Genomic DNA, 16307 nt, shown 5'->3' on the forward strand with positions numbered 1-16307 from the left:
ATCCCTCCCTCCATCACACCCTCATACTTTCTCTATCTATCTCTCTCTCTCTCTCCCCCTCACTCTCTCAATCTCTCTCTCTCTCCATCACTCCCTCATGCTTTCTCTCTATATCTCTCTCTCTCTCTCCCCCTCACTCTCTCTCTCCTTCACTCCCTCATACTTTCTCTCTCTCTCTCTCTCTCTCTCTCTCTCTCTCTCTCTCTCTCTCTCTCTCTCTCTCTCTCTCCCCTCCCTCCCACCGTCCGTCCGTCCGTCACTCCCTCATACTTTCTCTCTCTCTCTCTCTCTCTCTCTCTCTTTCTCTCCCTCCCACACTCTCAATCTCTCTCTCTCCCTCTCTTTCAATCTCTCACCCTCTCTCCCTCTCTCCATATCTCTATCTCTCTCTAGGGTATACATATCGGAATAACTTTTTATGGTTGTTCCTATTTACAAGGTGCATCTACTTTCAACGTTATTGCAAAGGTTTGACTATGAAACCGGTTCGAAACAGTTTAAAGTTACAACGCAGTTGCCCGAACCGGCTGTCGTTTGCGAAATGCCTTCTCCGTCTTTGTGAACAGTTGGGAAATAGTCTTTATTTGTTACTGTTACGAGTTTGTTTATCAATTCGAAATGAATATGCCCTCGGACCCCGTTATGGAAGAGAAATGAACCTGAACGGAAAATACAAATAGGTCCATTTCTCACGTTTCCAAAGACGTAGACAAAATTCCACCGGCTTCCTCCGGTTATTTCGCTCTTTATCATTGTATTCGCTAGCAATTATATAAATATTTATTTGAAACAGTTCGTTCAATGTGTAAACACTTGCTTTCGGCACTTGTTTCGATAATTATTCATGAATGCCTTGCGACTGCAGGCTGCAAAGGGAATTTGAAATATTGTTTTCTCAAATGGACTGATTTAGAATTGAGCTCTTGCTAATTTTTCAACAACAGACTGTTGAACGAGGTGAATATGTGAACACAACGTTTTAATACACTCGTGTTCATAATGTATTACTTTCGAAATAAAAGAAAGTAGTTTTAAATAGGTAATCAAAATTTTGTAATAAAGTATTAAAAATTCTATACTAATACATAAAAATAAAGTTGAATTACTCTAAAACTAACTTACACATTTTCTTAACCGTTTTCAAGTGAAGAAAATATATGTTTATTTGGGTATCTACTACTATTTTCTAAAAATTGTATCCAGTGTGGTAGATTCTCTCTCTATACCCCCACCCTCCCTCCCTCGCACGCTCTCTCTCCCTCTCACACACTCTCTCTCATTTTGTATCCCTCTCACCTCCACGCTCACTCTTTCTCTGTCTATACCTCTCTCTGTTTCTGTCTCTGTCTCTCTCTCTCTTTCTTTCTATCTCTCTTTTTTTCTCATTATGTCTACTAAAAATTATTTATTTAAAAAGTTTTTAATAAATTGTAACGCTTATAAACAGAATAAACATTTATTAATTCAATTAATTTATATTTACGAATCATTCTTTTTTCTTCTGTCTTATTTTTGTCTCTCCTTTCTCCCTCTCACCCTCTATCCGACTCTCTCCTTTCTAGCTTCTCTCTCTCCCTCTCTCTCTCTCTCGTTTTATCTCTCTCCCTCCTTTCTAACTTCTCTCTCTTTTTTACCTCACTCCCTCTCCCTTCTTTCGACCTTCTCTTTCTCTTTTTATCTTTCTCCCTCTCCATCTCACTCTCGCTCCTTTCTAACTTCTCTACATCTCTTTTTATCTCTCTCCCTCTCCATCTACCTCTCGCTCCTTTCTACCTTCTCTCTCTCTTTTTATCTCTCTCCCTCTCCCTCCTTTCTATCTCCCGTTATTCTCCCTCTCGCTCCTTTCTACCTTCTCTCTCTCTTTTTATCTCTCTCCCTCTCCCTCCTTTCTATCTTCTCCCTTTATTCTCCCTCTCGCTCCTTTCTACCTTCTCTCTCTCTTTTTATCTCTCTCCCTCTCCATCACCATCTCCCTCCTTTCTACTCCTCTCTCTCTCTCTCTCTCTCTCTCTCTCTCTCTCTCTCTCTCTCTCTCTCTCTCTCTCTCTCTCTCTCTCCCTCTCGGACTAGGGCATCAATCTTTCTGTATTGTTTATACTTTTCGATTCTTCGGGCGGCTGCGAGGTTTTCTTCTAGACACCCCCTTTATTTCGTTTTAGCCTCCTGGACTTCTTCCATGTCGGTCGACTAGGGCCCAGCTTCTTCCCTTCTTTTCCACAAGCTTCCTATCATCCTTCGGACTATTCCGAAACGTAATATAAAAAATTTACTATTTCAATCTATTTATACAATACTCTGCTTATTGTCTGCTTTTCTAGTAGCTGCTATTCTCATATTACCTAACTTACATACGTGATTAAACGTAAAAAGAGCTCACAGGGCTTTACAAATAACACAAATGCTTGGTTGTAACAGCCCAATTAATGTAAATTACGATAAGTAAGAAAAAGTACTAGCCTTTTTCCCCAGAGGGCTTACGGTCAACTAGCGCTTAGCTTCGTAAATTAGGACGTAGCATACAATTATGGATTAATTTAAATGGCCCAAAACGTAGGCCATCTGTCTTCTAGTAGAAAGACTCATTTGCCAGAGCGGAAAAGGCAATCCAGTTTTGTAACAGAGAACTTTTTAAAATCCTTGTCATTTAAACGCCTGCGAGACGATCGTAGGCGCAATCATTATGATTTTTTTCCTTTCCCTTCCACCATCCCAAACGGAAGTGATTAACCATGTGTTTACCGATCGCTGAACACGGCTATTACCCGGTCTCACCGTGTCTAACTATAAACATCCGATTGAAAGTCTTCTTTCTTTCTTTACTTTTTTTTATATATTGAAATAAGATACTTTAAAAAAAGTATATAATGACTTAATTTTAAATAGTATTAACATAATCAAGTCATTAGAAAAAGCTGGACAGCTGAATATGTTTACATGACCTTTAGAATCTGATTTTTGATCAAAAAATGTCGAGGAATTAAAAAAACCAAGACCACCTATAATTTTCCAAATATTCTCATCAGATCTAATTATCTTACATGTATTACACGCATTTATAAACAATTGTGTTTTTTTTAGTATTCATTTTTTATTTTTAAATTAAACTTTTGTATATTATTTTTTCAAATCGCATAAAATGTTTTTCATTTTAGATTGTAGTTAAATAATGATTAAGAACTTTCAATTAATTAATCTTTAAGTAAGGTATTGATTGAAATGAAAAAGTCAGTGTCACGAGTGGGATTCGACCCCACGACCTTCGGCTGGGTTCGAATCCCCCTCGAGACAATGACTTTTTCATTTCAACCCATACCTTACATAAAGATTAATTAATTGAAAGAAATTATTTGGTCTATCGGACTACGAAATGTAATGGATTTAACGATTAACAAGTTTGTTTGAAGATTATCGAGAAGTGGTTTGTATATCGGAAGAACTAGTGTTTTTATAATTTATCCTAATTTAACTTCCGTTTTTCTTACTTACCTTAATTTACTGTTAAACCCTGAACCATAATCATTAAAAAATATGACACGAGTAAATTTTATTGTTGAGCATTTATATGAAATTCAATTAATTAAGGTTTTAAGTTGAGATAAAAAAGTCAGTGTCACGAGCGGGATTCGAACCCACGACCTTCGGCTTGATATGCCGCTACTCTACCACTTGAGTTATCGTGACCTCGATCCCCTCGGGCCCTAACTTCCCATCTCAACCCCACCTTTTTGAATTTTCCCTCCTTGAGATGGAGTGTGGTAGAGTAGGCGTGTCAATCCGAAGGTCGAGGGTTCGAATCCCGCTCGTGACATTGACTTTTTTATCTCAACTTAAAACCTTAATTAATTGAATGTTATTAATTGGTCAAACGGACCACGAAAAATGGTGAATTTATATGAAAGTTTAATTTTTCTATATGATCGAGGTTTTGTTGTCAAGCTGAAAAGCAAGAATTTCTCCTTAGAAAGGAAGTCCTAGCTGCCTTTTTGCCGTCGAAAGTGACCAAATACAATCTTTGGCTTAAAAGAAGCCTTATTCCGCAACAAAGGTCAAAGAGATCTCTCTCACGAATAAAGAAAAATTAGTGACGTTTGACCGGAAGGTCCTTCCTCATCTCTATCCAATCGCATTGTAAAGTTAGAATTTGTTTTATTCTTCAAAAAATTCATTTATTGTATTTTGATTTTTTATTCATCATTGATAATAATTAAATGAATTGGTTTGTGTCTGATGGTTGTCTGGTGTCTCGTTGTTTGATTGATTTTGTTGGAGCAATTTCCTTTTGGAATTCCGTTTGAAACGTAAGGAATACATTTATGATGAATATGTTTAAAGTAAACCAATTTGCATTCCAGAGAGCGAGTAAATATTAGAACAGTTGTAAGTCACAGCTTGCTAACTGGGTCGTAAAAGAAGGGTTGGTGGGTTTCATAAAGGGATTAGAAGAGACGTGGTCGAAGGCTACCGGCGGAGGGATATCTCGTAAGGTTGTTAATTACGATATTGGATGTATGCCAGTAAGTCTTCCCAGTGCCCCTATGTTCAACCCTGTTCTTACACTCCCTAACAACCCCATTCGCGACCATTCCTTCTCATCTTCCAACGCCAAGGTCAACCGAACCTGTGCCAAACACACTCTCATATGATTAACGACAATGGCACTCGTGGAGAGGTTATAGCACGGCTATTTGCAACAAAATTTAGTCTTTTCGCTCGATTTTATGAAACCAAGGGGGGAATACTTTTGTGGAAGAATTGCAGAAACCACACATTTGCGCAGCAAACCGTCACTACAAATATTCGTAATTATAACCGCTCATTTTAATTATTAAATTCATATTATTTCTTACATAATTGCCCGAACATATCCAAACTAATATATTAATAAAAATTACATTAATTAAAACAGCCCAAATAATCATTTAGTTAATGGTTATGTTTTGAGACTTGTTATCCATTATTATCCCGTGACAAGCATGTAAAATACCTTCTTGGGAGATTTGCGACCCAATTAACGCCGGACACAAATCCTATTTTGGCGTACAGGTCGATATTGGACAGTCATGATCCTGCTGCCATTACTGACCCCTTGCCTAATCCCGGCAGAAGCGGCAGGCATCGATTACCATCATCAGTTATATTAAACAAGTCTTTAAGGTCTATTACCTCGGGCCTGATCGTGGGGATTAACAACTGTCGGAATTATCGCCGTGGTGAAAGTCAGTTTATTCTCATAAGTCTTAATTTAAAAGCCCAAATATATATTTTTTAAAATTTTAATTTAACTCCACATCGCAATAACGACTGTACTATTTCCGCATATCTCTTTCTTTAGTGTTTGGCCTGTGAAGTCCTTTACTTTTTACTTTTAAACTGAGGAGTAATTTTGTTCTGCATATTTTCTATTTAAGACATTTCCTCCAGCAGGTTTTATAATCATTTTTAATTTTTTAATTTTATTTTTTATTATATATTTTTCGGAACTTATGGAGATGTCTTTGTCTTCTTCTTTTGTTCTTTTTCAAGTTCCTTTTTAATTAAATTTCATTAATTTAAAAGACCACAGCGTGCTGGACCAAAATGTCTAAATAAATAGAAAATACTTTTAATTATTCAAACAACACTACCTCTCACGTATTTTCTTTCATAATTATGTTTCATTTTCTTTCGTCATTAACGCAGGCGTTCTGCAAGGATCGATTTTCATTGTTTTGAAATTTTCTAGATGCGCCCCAGAAACCTAAATTTTGCTTTAAAAACTCACACCTCCATTTTTATTTTTATTAAATTCATTAGATTGACTGAATAAAATCTTGCAATTAATTAATCGTTATCTAAGGTATTGGTTGAGATAAAAAAAATGACAAAAAGGAGGGAAAATTCGAAAGGTTGGGTTGAGATGGGAAGTTGGTGTCCGAGGGGATCGAAGTCACGATAGCTCAAGTGGTAGAGCAGCGGCGTATTTAGCCGAAAGTCGTGGGTTCGAACCCCGCTCGTGACACTAACTTTTTTATCTCAACCAATACCTTACATAAAGATTAATTAATTGAAAGATGTTATTTTTATTTAAAATCACATCACATTAACTAGATCGGACTATAAGTAAACTGCAATTTGGTCATTACTGTTCATCCTGGTTTACCTTTCCTAGTTCTGTTGGCCTTTCAGACCCGTTTATGCATTTTGCCAACTTCAGTGTGGGGTCTCTGTGCTCAATTTTTTTTATGTATTTAACACTGTGAATTACAAAATACAACTAATTTAATTTATTTTTGTTTATGCCTATTTTTGATTTATGTGAATATCCCACGGGAGACACCTCCATTGGGAGGTTTTGTAAACAATTGTGTTCTGTTATCTGATGGAGAGGTATTTTCATTTTGTAATTACAGTTTTTTCATTTGTTTATTCAGACAACAGCACATGGGTGTTTAAAATCTCTAAATAACTCGAAAAAGCCTTTAATTATTTAAACAAGAAGACCTCTGTCCTATTGCCTTTCATAATTCTCTACTTATTGATAAAGTTCACTAATTTCGTGGTCCGCTTGATCAATTAATATATTACAATTAATTAAAGTTTTTAGTTGAGATAAAAAAGTCAATGGCACGAGCGGGATTCGAACCCACGATCTTCGGCTAGATACGCCGCTGCTCTACCACTTGAGCTATCGTGACCTCGATCCACTCGGACACCAATTTCCCATCTCAACCCATGAAAAATGGCAAAAAGGAGGGAAAATTCAAAAGGTGGGGTTGAGATGGGAAGTTGGTGTCCGAGTGGATCGAGGTCACGATAGCTCAAGTGGTACCATTGACTTTTTTATCTCAACTAAAAACCTTAATTAATTGTAATTTATTGATAAAGGTTTCAACAAATTTCTTTTCAAGATTAAATAAATAAGGTTTTCGTCAAGGGTCGATTTTGAGCCCTACGTTATTTTATTATTTAACTGCGCTAGGGAAACCTAACTTTTGTCAGCTAGCATTACAAGCTGATGACATTTCACTCTGCTGTTCCTGGACGATTCCCAAAAATCGTTTCCAATGGAACTTGGAAGACCGCATTTCTGCACCAAATAGAAAATCCTTTGATTGATCTAAAACGATAACTTACTTAAGAATAACATTCCATTCCAAATTAAATTTTAGTTAACACATAAAAAATTTTGTTGGCCAAGATAAAATTCATTGGTCAGGAGGGAATATGAACTAAGAACACTAAATGCTGCTTTTATATGAGGCCATTGTTAAACCAATTTTATGTAAGCCTTCGTTTCAGGCGAATATTAGCAGACTTCAAGTGGTTCAAAATAAATCTTTGCAGCTTGCTACCATCTATGCAATTACAGAAATTACAGACACCTGGTGTTTACACCCTTTGAACTCTGTACCGGAAGGCAGGTGGTCGGTCCAACTTTGCTTTGACCGGCGAGTCCGGTCCAATTAATATTTCTATAGCGTCGCAAATCAGTCCTCTCAAAGGCCTACATCTGTTTATCTATTTGTCGATAAAGACCGTCTTCATTGAACTCGTGTCCAAATTGTCTTCATTGTTTTTAAATGCATTTCGCAGATTTTTTTCTCGTCGAGGTCCCTATCAGGTTATCTATTCGTATTGTGCAACAAATTTTGTGGGGGGGGGGCTAAGAAGGAGCTCGAATGGCTTACCATGATTTTTAATTCCGAGGCATATCATAATGCTTTGGTTCAAGATCTAGAGAACTATCGAATAAAATAGAAATTTGTCCCACCTGGAGCTCCCCATTTTGGGGGAATTTGGGAGTCGAATATGAAGGCAGTCAATCCCTATGTTTTCGACTAATCTGGACTCAAATTCTCACCTATGTGCTCAATTCAGTTTTAATTCAGACAGAATATTTTCAAGTTCAAGTTGGGAGAAAATGGATTAAAATGGTACCCTCTCTGAAGGCGGGAGTCGTAGGAATTGTTGATCAGCCAAATCAACCTACTTTGAAATGGCCATTAGGAGTAGTGAAGGAGGTGTTTTCGGGAGTTTATAAGCGCTTGATTGTCAAATTAAATCCGCTTCCATTCTGTAACAAAATTTTAATGTAATTGTATATAACATCGGTGGTAGGTTGTGTGAAGAATAATCAGTTTCGTTACTTGTTGTCTTTCCCTGGGAATTTTGATTCAACTTTGAGAGTATTCCTTTTATTTTAGTTTATTTTAATTGTAATTATTTTAAATGATCGTGTCGCGTTGGGTCTTCACGATCGGTGCAGTTGACGGGGCTTAAGCCAGGAACACATTTACCCGATGCTACGCCATGCGACGCTACCCGACGTCTTGCCACGTTTTGGTGGGGTGTGCACATCTATCCGACGCAAGCACCCGTCGCGTACAGTCCACAGCGTTTATCACAATAATCACTATCACAATCGCAACGCATCTTTTGTTCTTAATGCACTATTTTGAGCAAAACCTTGTAATAAATTGTTAGTTAAATTTTATGAGCACAACCATCTAATAAATTGTTTGTTAAACTTAATTGTTTTAAATAAAGTTACTCCTAACCATCATAATTAAACAATGTTTATAAAAACTTATGCATTTTTGATCTCGTTTAATTTGGTTTACATTAAAATAACATGTTGTAATTAATATAACGACAAAATTACATGTACTTAGTTTGAAATAAACTACAAAAAATATGAGTGTCCTGTTCTGATGCTACCCGACATTACAAAATGGTGTAATTTTACGAGCAAAACTATGAAATAAATTGTTAATTAAATTTTATGAGCAAAACCGTGTAATAAATTGTTCCAATTTTAGTATATGTACCGCCGAAGCGAGTACAATAAATTGTTAGTTAAATTCATTATATCAAAAAATCGTATTCCGGTGTTTTGATTAATTTTCTACCAAACCATTAAAATTAATTTTTTAAATAAAAACTAATTAATTTTTAATTACAGTTAATTTGGTTTATATGAAAATAAGTATGTCGTAATTAATATAACGACAATAATACATGTAGTTTGAATAAAAATATGAGTGTCCGGTTCTTTTGTCTTCGACTGTACTCGATGCGACCCGACGAAAATCTGGACAGTGGGGATCGCAGAGCGTCGGGTAGGTTAGCGTGGCATAGCATCGGGTGATGTGCACGGGGGTAATGCAACCTTATGGAAAATCGGAGTTTAGATTTGCGTCGGGTAGCATCGGGTAGCGTCGCATGGCGTAGCATCGAGTAAGTGTGTTTCTGGCTTTATGGTTGGGGGATGTTTATGTTCTTTGAACTCTACCGGGAGGCCGGTGTTCGGTGCAACTTTCCTCTGACCGGCATTAGTTCTCGTATCAGTGAGTAAACTACTTAATTCATTGCCCAGTTCGTTTGACAAACAGTGCCCGATAAAATAGTGGGTTCCGCAGATCGCACATAGCAAAGATAAAATATTTAATTGTATTAATTCTCTCGCGATCGTCGTGGCAATCCACCGACTGAAGCTCTCGCTGAGTGTGCCGAGACGTAGTTGTGTTTTCATCCCTATCCTATCATCGTCCAACACTCTTTTCCATTTCAGCCCCCTCACATAACCCTCGTTTTGATAATGAACTGCAGCAGAAGATGAGTTTATTTTTAATTTCATTCCCTATTTTTTACATTTATTTCAGACTACAGTCCACTAAAACCACGCACCACCTGGATTATTCTGTATTCAAAATGGTTCGGATTATAAAGGCAATCCATTGGTCTGTTCTAGAAACACGACTTAGAAAAATACCTTATATGTACCTGAAAACTAAATACATTCAATTTAAGTCCATACCTCTAGTCAAAATCTGATGATATTTCTAACTGTAAGTTGTGATCTATAGTTATTTAATCAACTTGCGTAATATTATTTATATAAATGTGTGAACTCATTTCTTGTAACTTAATTTTACATCCTTACATGTAGTTTAATTTTACATCCTTACATCCCATAGCATGTAGTTTTTCCTATATATTTTCCTACATTTTCCCACCTAATTTATGTATACAGAATATTTCTCTCCAGGCAGTGCTCTGGCAATTTCCCTAGATTATTCTTATTGCTGTAAAATACATACAATTTTGTTAATAAACACCTATTTATTCGCTACCTTTCACTCGGACCAAAATAATATGAATTGATAAAACCACCCTTTCTTCAACCCCCACACCGAACAAGGAAATCTCACAATTTAATTGGTATTGCGAGGGGAGCATTTAACTAAACGAACTTTTGACAAACAATTTATTTAAAAAATACAAAAAGATATTATTTTCATTTTAAAAAGGATTTTTTGTGTGAATACATTCTAGAAGTGAAATGATTCATAATGACCGTGATGATCATGGTGATGGTGATGGTGGTGGTGATGATGTTTCTTCATATCAACTTTGTATGGCACTTCAATTGGGATTTTCACTGGAACTTTGACTTCATAAGGAACCTTCTTTTCAACGGTGTAAGGAACTTTTTTTTCGACGTAGACAGGGTAAGGCTTTTCGACATGAACTGGGACTGGTTTCTCAACTGGTACTTTGACTTCGTAGTGAACAACTTTTTCAACAGGTACATGTACTATTTTCTCGACTGGTACATGGACAGGGTACGGCTTTTCAACTGGAACTTTGACTTCATAAGGAACCTTCTTTTCGACAGTATAAGGAACTTTCTTTTCGACGTAGACTGGGTATGGTTTTTCGACATGAACGGGATAAGGCTTGTCGACTGGTACTTTTACTTCATAGGTGACCTTCTTTTCTACGGTGTATGGTTTAGGTACTGGTACTTTGACTTCGTAAGGAACTTTCTTCTCCACGTAAACTGGGTACGGTTTGGGAACGTAAACAGGGTAGGGTTTATCTACCGGAACTTTTACCTCATATGGTACTTTCTTCACAACTTCGACTGGAAAAGGCTCTGGAACTTTCTTGACGACGGTGATGGTCTTTACGTGGTGTTCATGATGCTCGTCGTGTTCGTACTTTTTCTCAGGCTCATGGTGAAACTCTTCAAATCCTTTGTCAGACCTTTTCTCTCTCGGTACACCTGCCGAGGCGAGTGCAGTAACACTTAACACTAGAACTGTTAACAACTTCATGCTGAACTGATACTTTTCCAATTAACACACTCTCTTTATATATTAAGAATCTCCCACTCGACTGTGCCAAACCATGCCCGTCCCTTTCTATTCCTTTGTGTAACTAATTATAAAATAAGTTCATGCTCATTCATACAGAAAGGTATGATGTTTACGATGACATAACAAACTCACTGTTTATACATTTTTCTTCATTTTGGTTTAAAAGGGCCAACAATGAAAATGGCAAAAAGCCGACACCAGACCGACAGACCAACATGCCGATGTACGGTAACGGACGAATTACAGGTTCACCTCCCCCGCAGGTCACGCAGAGAAGCATTGCCCGTCGACTTTTGAAGTCGAACACAAATGCCGTAGACAAACACTTACAGAAATTATGAAAAACATCCGAGGCAATAACCTGGTTTTAAAACTAGTTATAATCGAAATCCGTAGGGAAGTGTAAAAACGAGAGCAAACATTGTAGAAAAAGAACCAAAGTTAACAACATCAATGAATCTGAACTTTGGGCTTACGGTTTTATCAATTTAACCTGTTTAATGATAAAATAGATCATTCAAATATTTAAATAAGCATAGTACGAAATAACTTTGGCAAATACAATAAATTATGTTCCAAAAGTACGAGTAAAACGGTGTAAAAACTTAATCTTTTATCTCTTAATAACTTTACGTATTCATTGTCAATAGTACGCAAAAATTATTTTAATAATAATAATAATAATTGTAAAGCATAATATTTACGTACAATTTAAGAGTAGAAAATTAACGTATAAATTGTATGACTACAAAATTGCTAAAATACATTATTATCAATGAAATACTATAATATTTAACTCTTGTTGCCAACCCACTTGCTAAATTTTAGTTTGTACATGAACAGTTTGGTCGTTGAAATCAATATGACTGTCGTCCGTACACAAATTTTGTTGTCCACTGACCCAGCAAAACAAATATTGTAAATATATATTGAATAAAATGTACATTAATATTTTGAGCATGTTCACGCGAAACGATCCAAGGCTCTCATTTCAATACAAAGTTTCAACGGACGGGCATTAAGTTTAAGAGAGTAGCTTCAATTAATCAGTTGGTGCTTTTTTCCGTTTGAAAGGAAAATTTATGATCCCTGCCTTATATAAGGAAAAAACCAACACAAATTTTATCTGGATCGACGCGTGCTTTTGACTCTAATGGATGCCTCAGCATTTTGTTGATATCCATTTGTCAGAACCGCACATATTTATACGGAGGCAGTCACGTCAACCCTATCCGGATTTGGGGTGTCAGTGGCTTTTTTCGATTGTGGGGATGGGGATCATCCGGCAACATTTCCCTTCCTTCATTTGACAAGATCGTGATTTTAACCATAAAGGTGGGCTTTCTCTTTCAAGAAACTCAGTGGATCAGTATAAATATTATTCGTTGTACCCAACGAATGCTTTTACCCGCATTGTTTATAATGTTTAACGTTTTAAAAATGCAGAAACTCAATAAGATCTAATATAAACCTATAAAAACTTCTTCAATTGTTCTTTATAAAAGCTACTTATTGAAAAAATAACTACCAATTAGAATTTAACTTGGACCGATTATTACGAAGACTTATTGTTTGAAAGATAAAAAGAAGGGGACGAATCTCTCCTTGTTGGAAGGTTGATTATTACTCATGGTCTGCTTGTTCTCCTTTATTCCTTAATGCTGACAAAGAACAAAGACGGCAAACACGCCGTCTCTATAAAACCTTCCCCATTAATTCTTTGGGAAGGAGCTTAGTGAAAAGTATTCTAAACGGAGGAACGAAGAAAACCAAAGATGACGAAATAATGGCAGTGAAGTTATGTATTGTATAAATGTGTGGTGTTTTAGTGACCGTTAGTTAATGATTATTTGGAGATCGTGAGATGCGGTCTACACAGAAAACAAACACTTTGAGCCCTGAAGATGATTTCAATAAAGATCGAAACGTTGGCACGAGAAAGGTAATGTTTTTCTAAAACCTATATATTGTATGTTGTTCATTTAGAGATCGTGTGTTGTGGTCTGGTGTGATGTACGTTTAGAAAAACATTTTCCTGACCGTGTCAACGTTCCGAATTTTATTGAGATCATCTTCAGAACTCAAAGTGTGTGTTTTCTGTACGTCTGTCATTATTGTGTCTCGTGCTGTTACTGTTATTTTATTTCAACTGGAACTTTTTGATGTATCCAATCAAAAAAGGTAAAAAAGTATTCAGTTGAATTTTTGGTTTAAAAAAATTCATTGTTATAAAAATAAACTAAATGATTAATGTGTGGTGTTTAGTGACCGTTAGTTAATGATTAAAATTAGGCCGAACCATTACCATTTTTTCCCACTGTCGGCTCCTTTCACCTCAAAGAAGCCGAATCTTCATACAAAAATGTCTTTCTATACCGACTTCTTTCTCCACCCCTTCAAAATCCAACGTATATAAATATAAAACATCAATATCTCACAGGAACTCTCAACACAACACACCATAATGACACATCTACTCAGAAAACAAACTTTTTGAGTGAGTACAAATACTGATTGAACCTAAAATTTCTAGCACTGTACAAATTCATTTTTATCACATCCTACATATATTTGTAAAATTTAAACACTGTTTATATATCCCAGGCCCTGAAGATGATCTCAATAAAGATCGAAACTTTGGCACGATAAAGAAAATGTTTTTATGAAACCTACGTCACACCAGACCGCATCTCACGATCTTCAAATAATCACTAAATGATTAAATTGTTAAATTATGCCACACATTAATGAATTGGTCAATAAAACAAGGATCTAATAGACTATGTATGATTGATAATATACTGGTACACGGTTGATGAGGTTCATCATAATACGCATATATGTTTCACAATATACGTAATTATTTAATTATAATATAATATTTGGCAGAATTAGAATTACAATTGGCTTATTTCATAATTCACATTACATTTTGAGGTTTTAATTTGGTTTTGCTACTATTTCCTTCTTATATCCTAGCCTGGTTAACTCTCGCTGGACCGTCAGAAAAATCCAACTGGTTAATTTATAATATTAAAAAATTATTTTCCTGGACCTGGAGTCCACAAGCGACAACAATACTTACGGGAAATGTTTCCAGTAGAAAACTGAAACTGACGATGCCGTGCGTCCCAAGATGATATTCTACTAATTCATGAAAATCATGAAAGCATCTAATTTCGTAAAATGAACGGGCTACATGAACTTCCTCAGCATTTCTTCAGGATAAACATAGTTTTCTTAAAGAAAATATATTTTAAAAAAGATATTTTATTATTTACACTCTTTACGAAATAAAAAAGTTAACATTCAGGATTGTATTAAAGCAGATTAGAAAATGGAAATTTACCAAAACGATAAGACGCTTCCAGGAACGTCGGTAAATTTTTAAAAACGAATTTGGATTCTTTTTAAGTATCCTTTAAACCTTTAAAACACTTAAATACGATTTTTATAACAAACAAAATATAAACATTTCGGAGGGGGATGTCCTATGATCTACTTAAAAGATTGACATATCATATGTATTTTATTGGTGGTTAATTATAATATTAAAAAATTATTTTCCTGGACCTGGAGTCAAAACCGACAACATACTTGCGAGGAAAGTTTCCAATAAAAAACTGAAGCTGTCGATGCCGTGCGTCCCAAGGTGATATGCTACTAATTCATGAAAATCATACAAAACAAATAATTTCATAACATGAACGGGCTACACGAACTTCAGCATTATTTCAGGATAAAAATAGTTTCCTTAAAGAAAATATATTAAAGGAAAATGATATTTTCCTATTTATATATCTCTATCGAAATTTGACAAACAACGTATGAACGTGGAATTGCCAATTTTAATTATTTTTTTTTGTGATACTAGGTTGAAAAATTAAACACGTTTCCTAGTGTTCTTGCCAATGAGCCCTAGGAGCCGAGCAAATATAATGTAAACTAATTTTTTGATATTTATTCCAAGACATCAGCTTTATTGTAAGAAAAGAAGATAACATTTAGGATCGTATTACAGCAGAGACAGACGATTCCAGCAAAGTCGGTCAATTTTTTTAAACGAATTTGGATTCTTTTTAAGTATCCTTTAAACCACTTAAATATGATTTTTTAGCAAACAAAAATAAAAAAGACATTAGCAGGATGACCTGTGATATGCTTGAAAAATTCACAAATCTTATTTTATCTAATTTGAACTTTATTATAATTATTTTTACAAGCTTTTTATCTGAACCAAGACCTTAGATAAAAAATATAATTAATTAAAATAATTATTGCGGTCAATTGTCACACATATACGTATATGGGTTTTTTATTACATTCGTTTCAATGCTGTATAATTTCTCTTTTTGAACCTACATCAACATTGTTAGATTGTTCATGTTAAAAACTTAGTTTTGTTTCAAGATTTTCATGAACTTTTGGAATAAGATCTTGGGACACAAAATTCAAAATAGGTTGTCACGGAGGAAATTAGTTCGTGTTTTTGCCTGAAGTAGAAATAATCAACGGATTTCTGCCAATTGCCAGGATCAGGTCTTAGGATGATGAATTTGGAATTATCCAAATTAACTATTCTCTTCTTTTGAAATTACCCGTAAGGAACGATTTGCTCTTACCTAATAGCCGGAAAGTCTTCTACGTTTCCATCGACCAAACTAGCTCGAAGCACTTAATCTCAGTCCTATCTTTGGGATGTACTTGGCAAAGGTGTTCGACGGCGAAGAAATCCTTCCAGCACCATGCTAGAATTATGGGGGAAAATCCAGTAAATGTTGTCCGTGATTTGATAAGAACTGTGCCACTATAATTCTCGTAAGTTTATTCTCAAGAAAGGATTATTTTATTGTTTGGAAAAAATTTATTTTTCCTTATTACATGTTAAGCTTCTTTAATTCTTTTTTACAGTTATTTTCATAAAAGACAAAAGAGCGACATGAAGAAACTGTTATCAGAAAATACACGTTTAATTTTTTCAATCAAAAATTGTAATTTACAGTTTAGAAAATGCAACAAATTTGTTTAATCGATCCTGGTCATTAATTATGTGTTATTTCAATTGTTATGTGAATAAAGGCTGATTGTATTGCAAAATATTAAAAATCACTGAGATAGAAATGATAGAAAGTATATGTTTGCAAAATGTGAACATTCTCATTAAAT

General features: G+C 35.3%; 2 protein-coding genes across 3 annotated transcripts in view; one reads left to right on the forward strand and one right to left on the reverse strand.

Moving 5' to 3' along the window:
* Window positions 1-16307, forward strand: part of LOC106666693 (carboxypeptidase N subunit 2-like) — a 259862-nt gene that overhangs the window by 122893 nt on the left and 120662 nt on the right. The gene's annotated exons all lie outside the window — the stretch shown is intronic.
* Window positions 10285-11099, reverse strand: LOC106666688 (zinc finger protein 512B-like). The gene has a single exon (XM_014394044.1). It carries the CDS (start codon window positions 11097-11099, stop codon window positions 10311-10313), a length of 789 nt encoding a protein of 262 aa, XP_014249530.1. The 3' UTR covers window positions 10285-10310.

Source organism: Cimex lectularius, unplaced genomic scaffold, assembly GCF_000648675.2.
Source record: "Cimex lectularius strain Harlan isolate CLEC.00 unplaced genomic scaffold, Clec_2.1 scaffold244, whole genome shotgun sequence".
NCBI lineage: Eukaryota > Metazoa > Arthropoda > Insecta > Hemiptera > Cimicidae > Cimex > Cimex lectularius.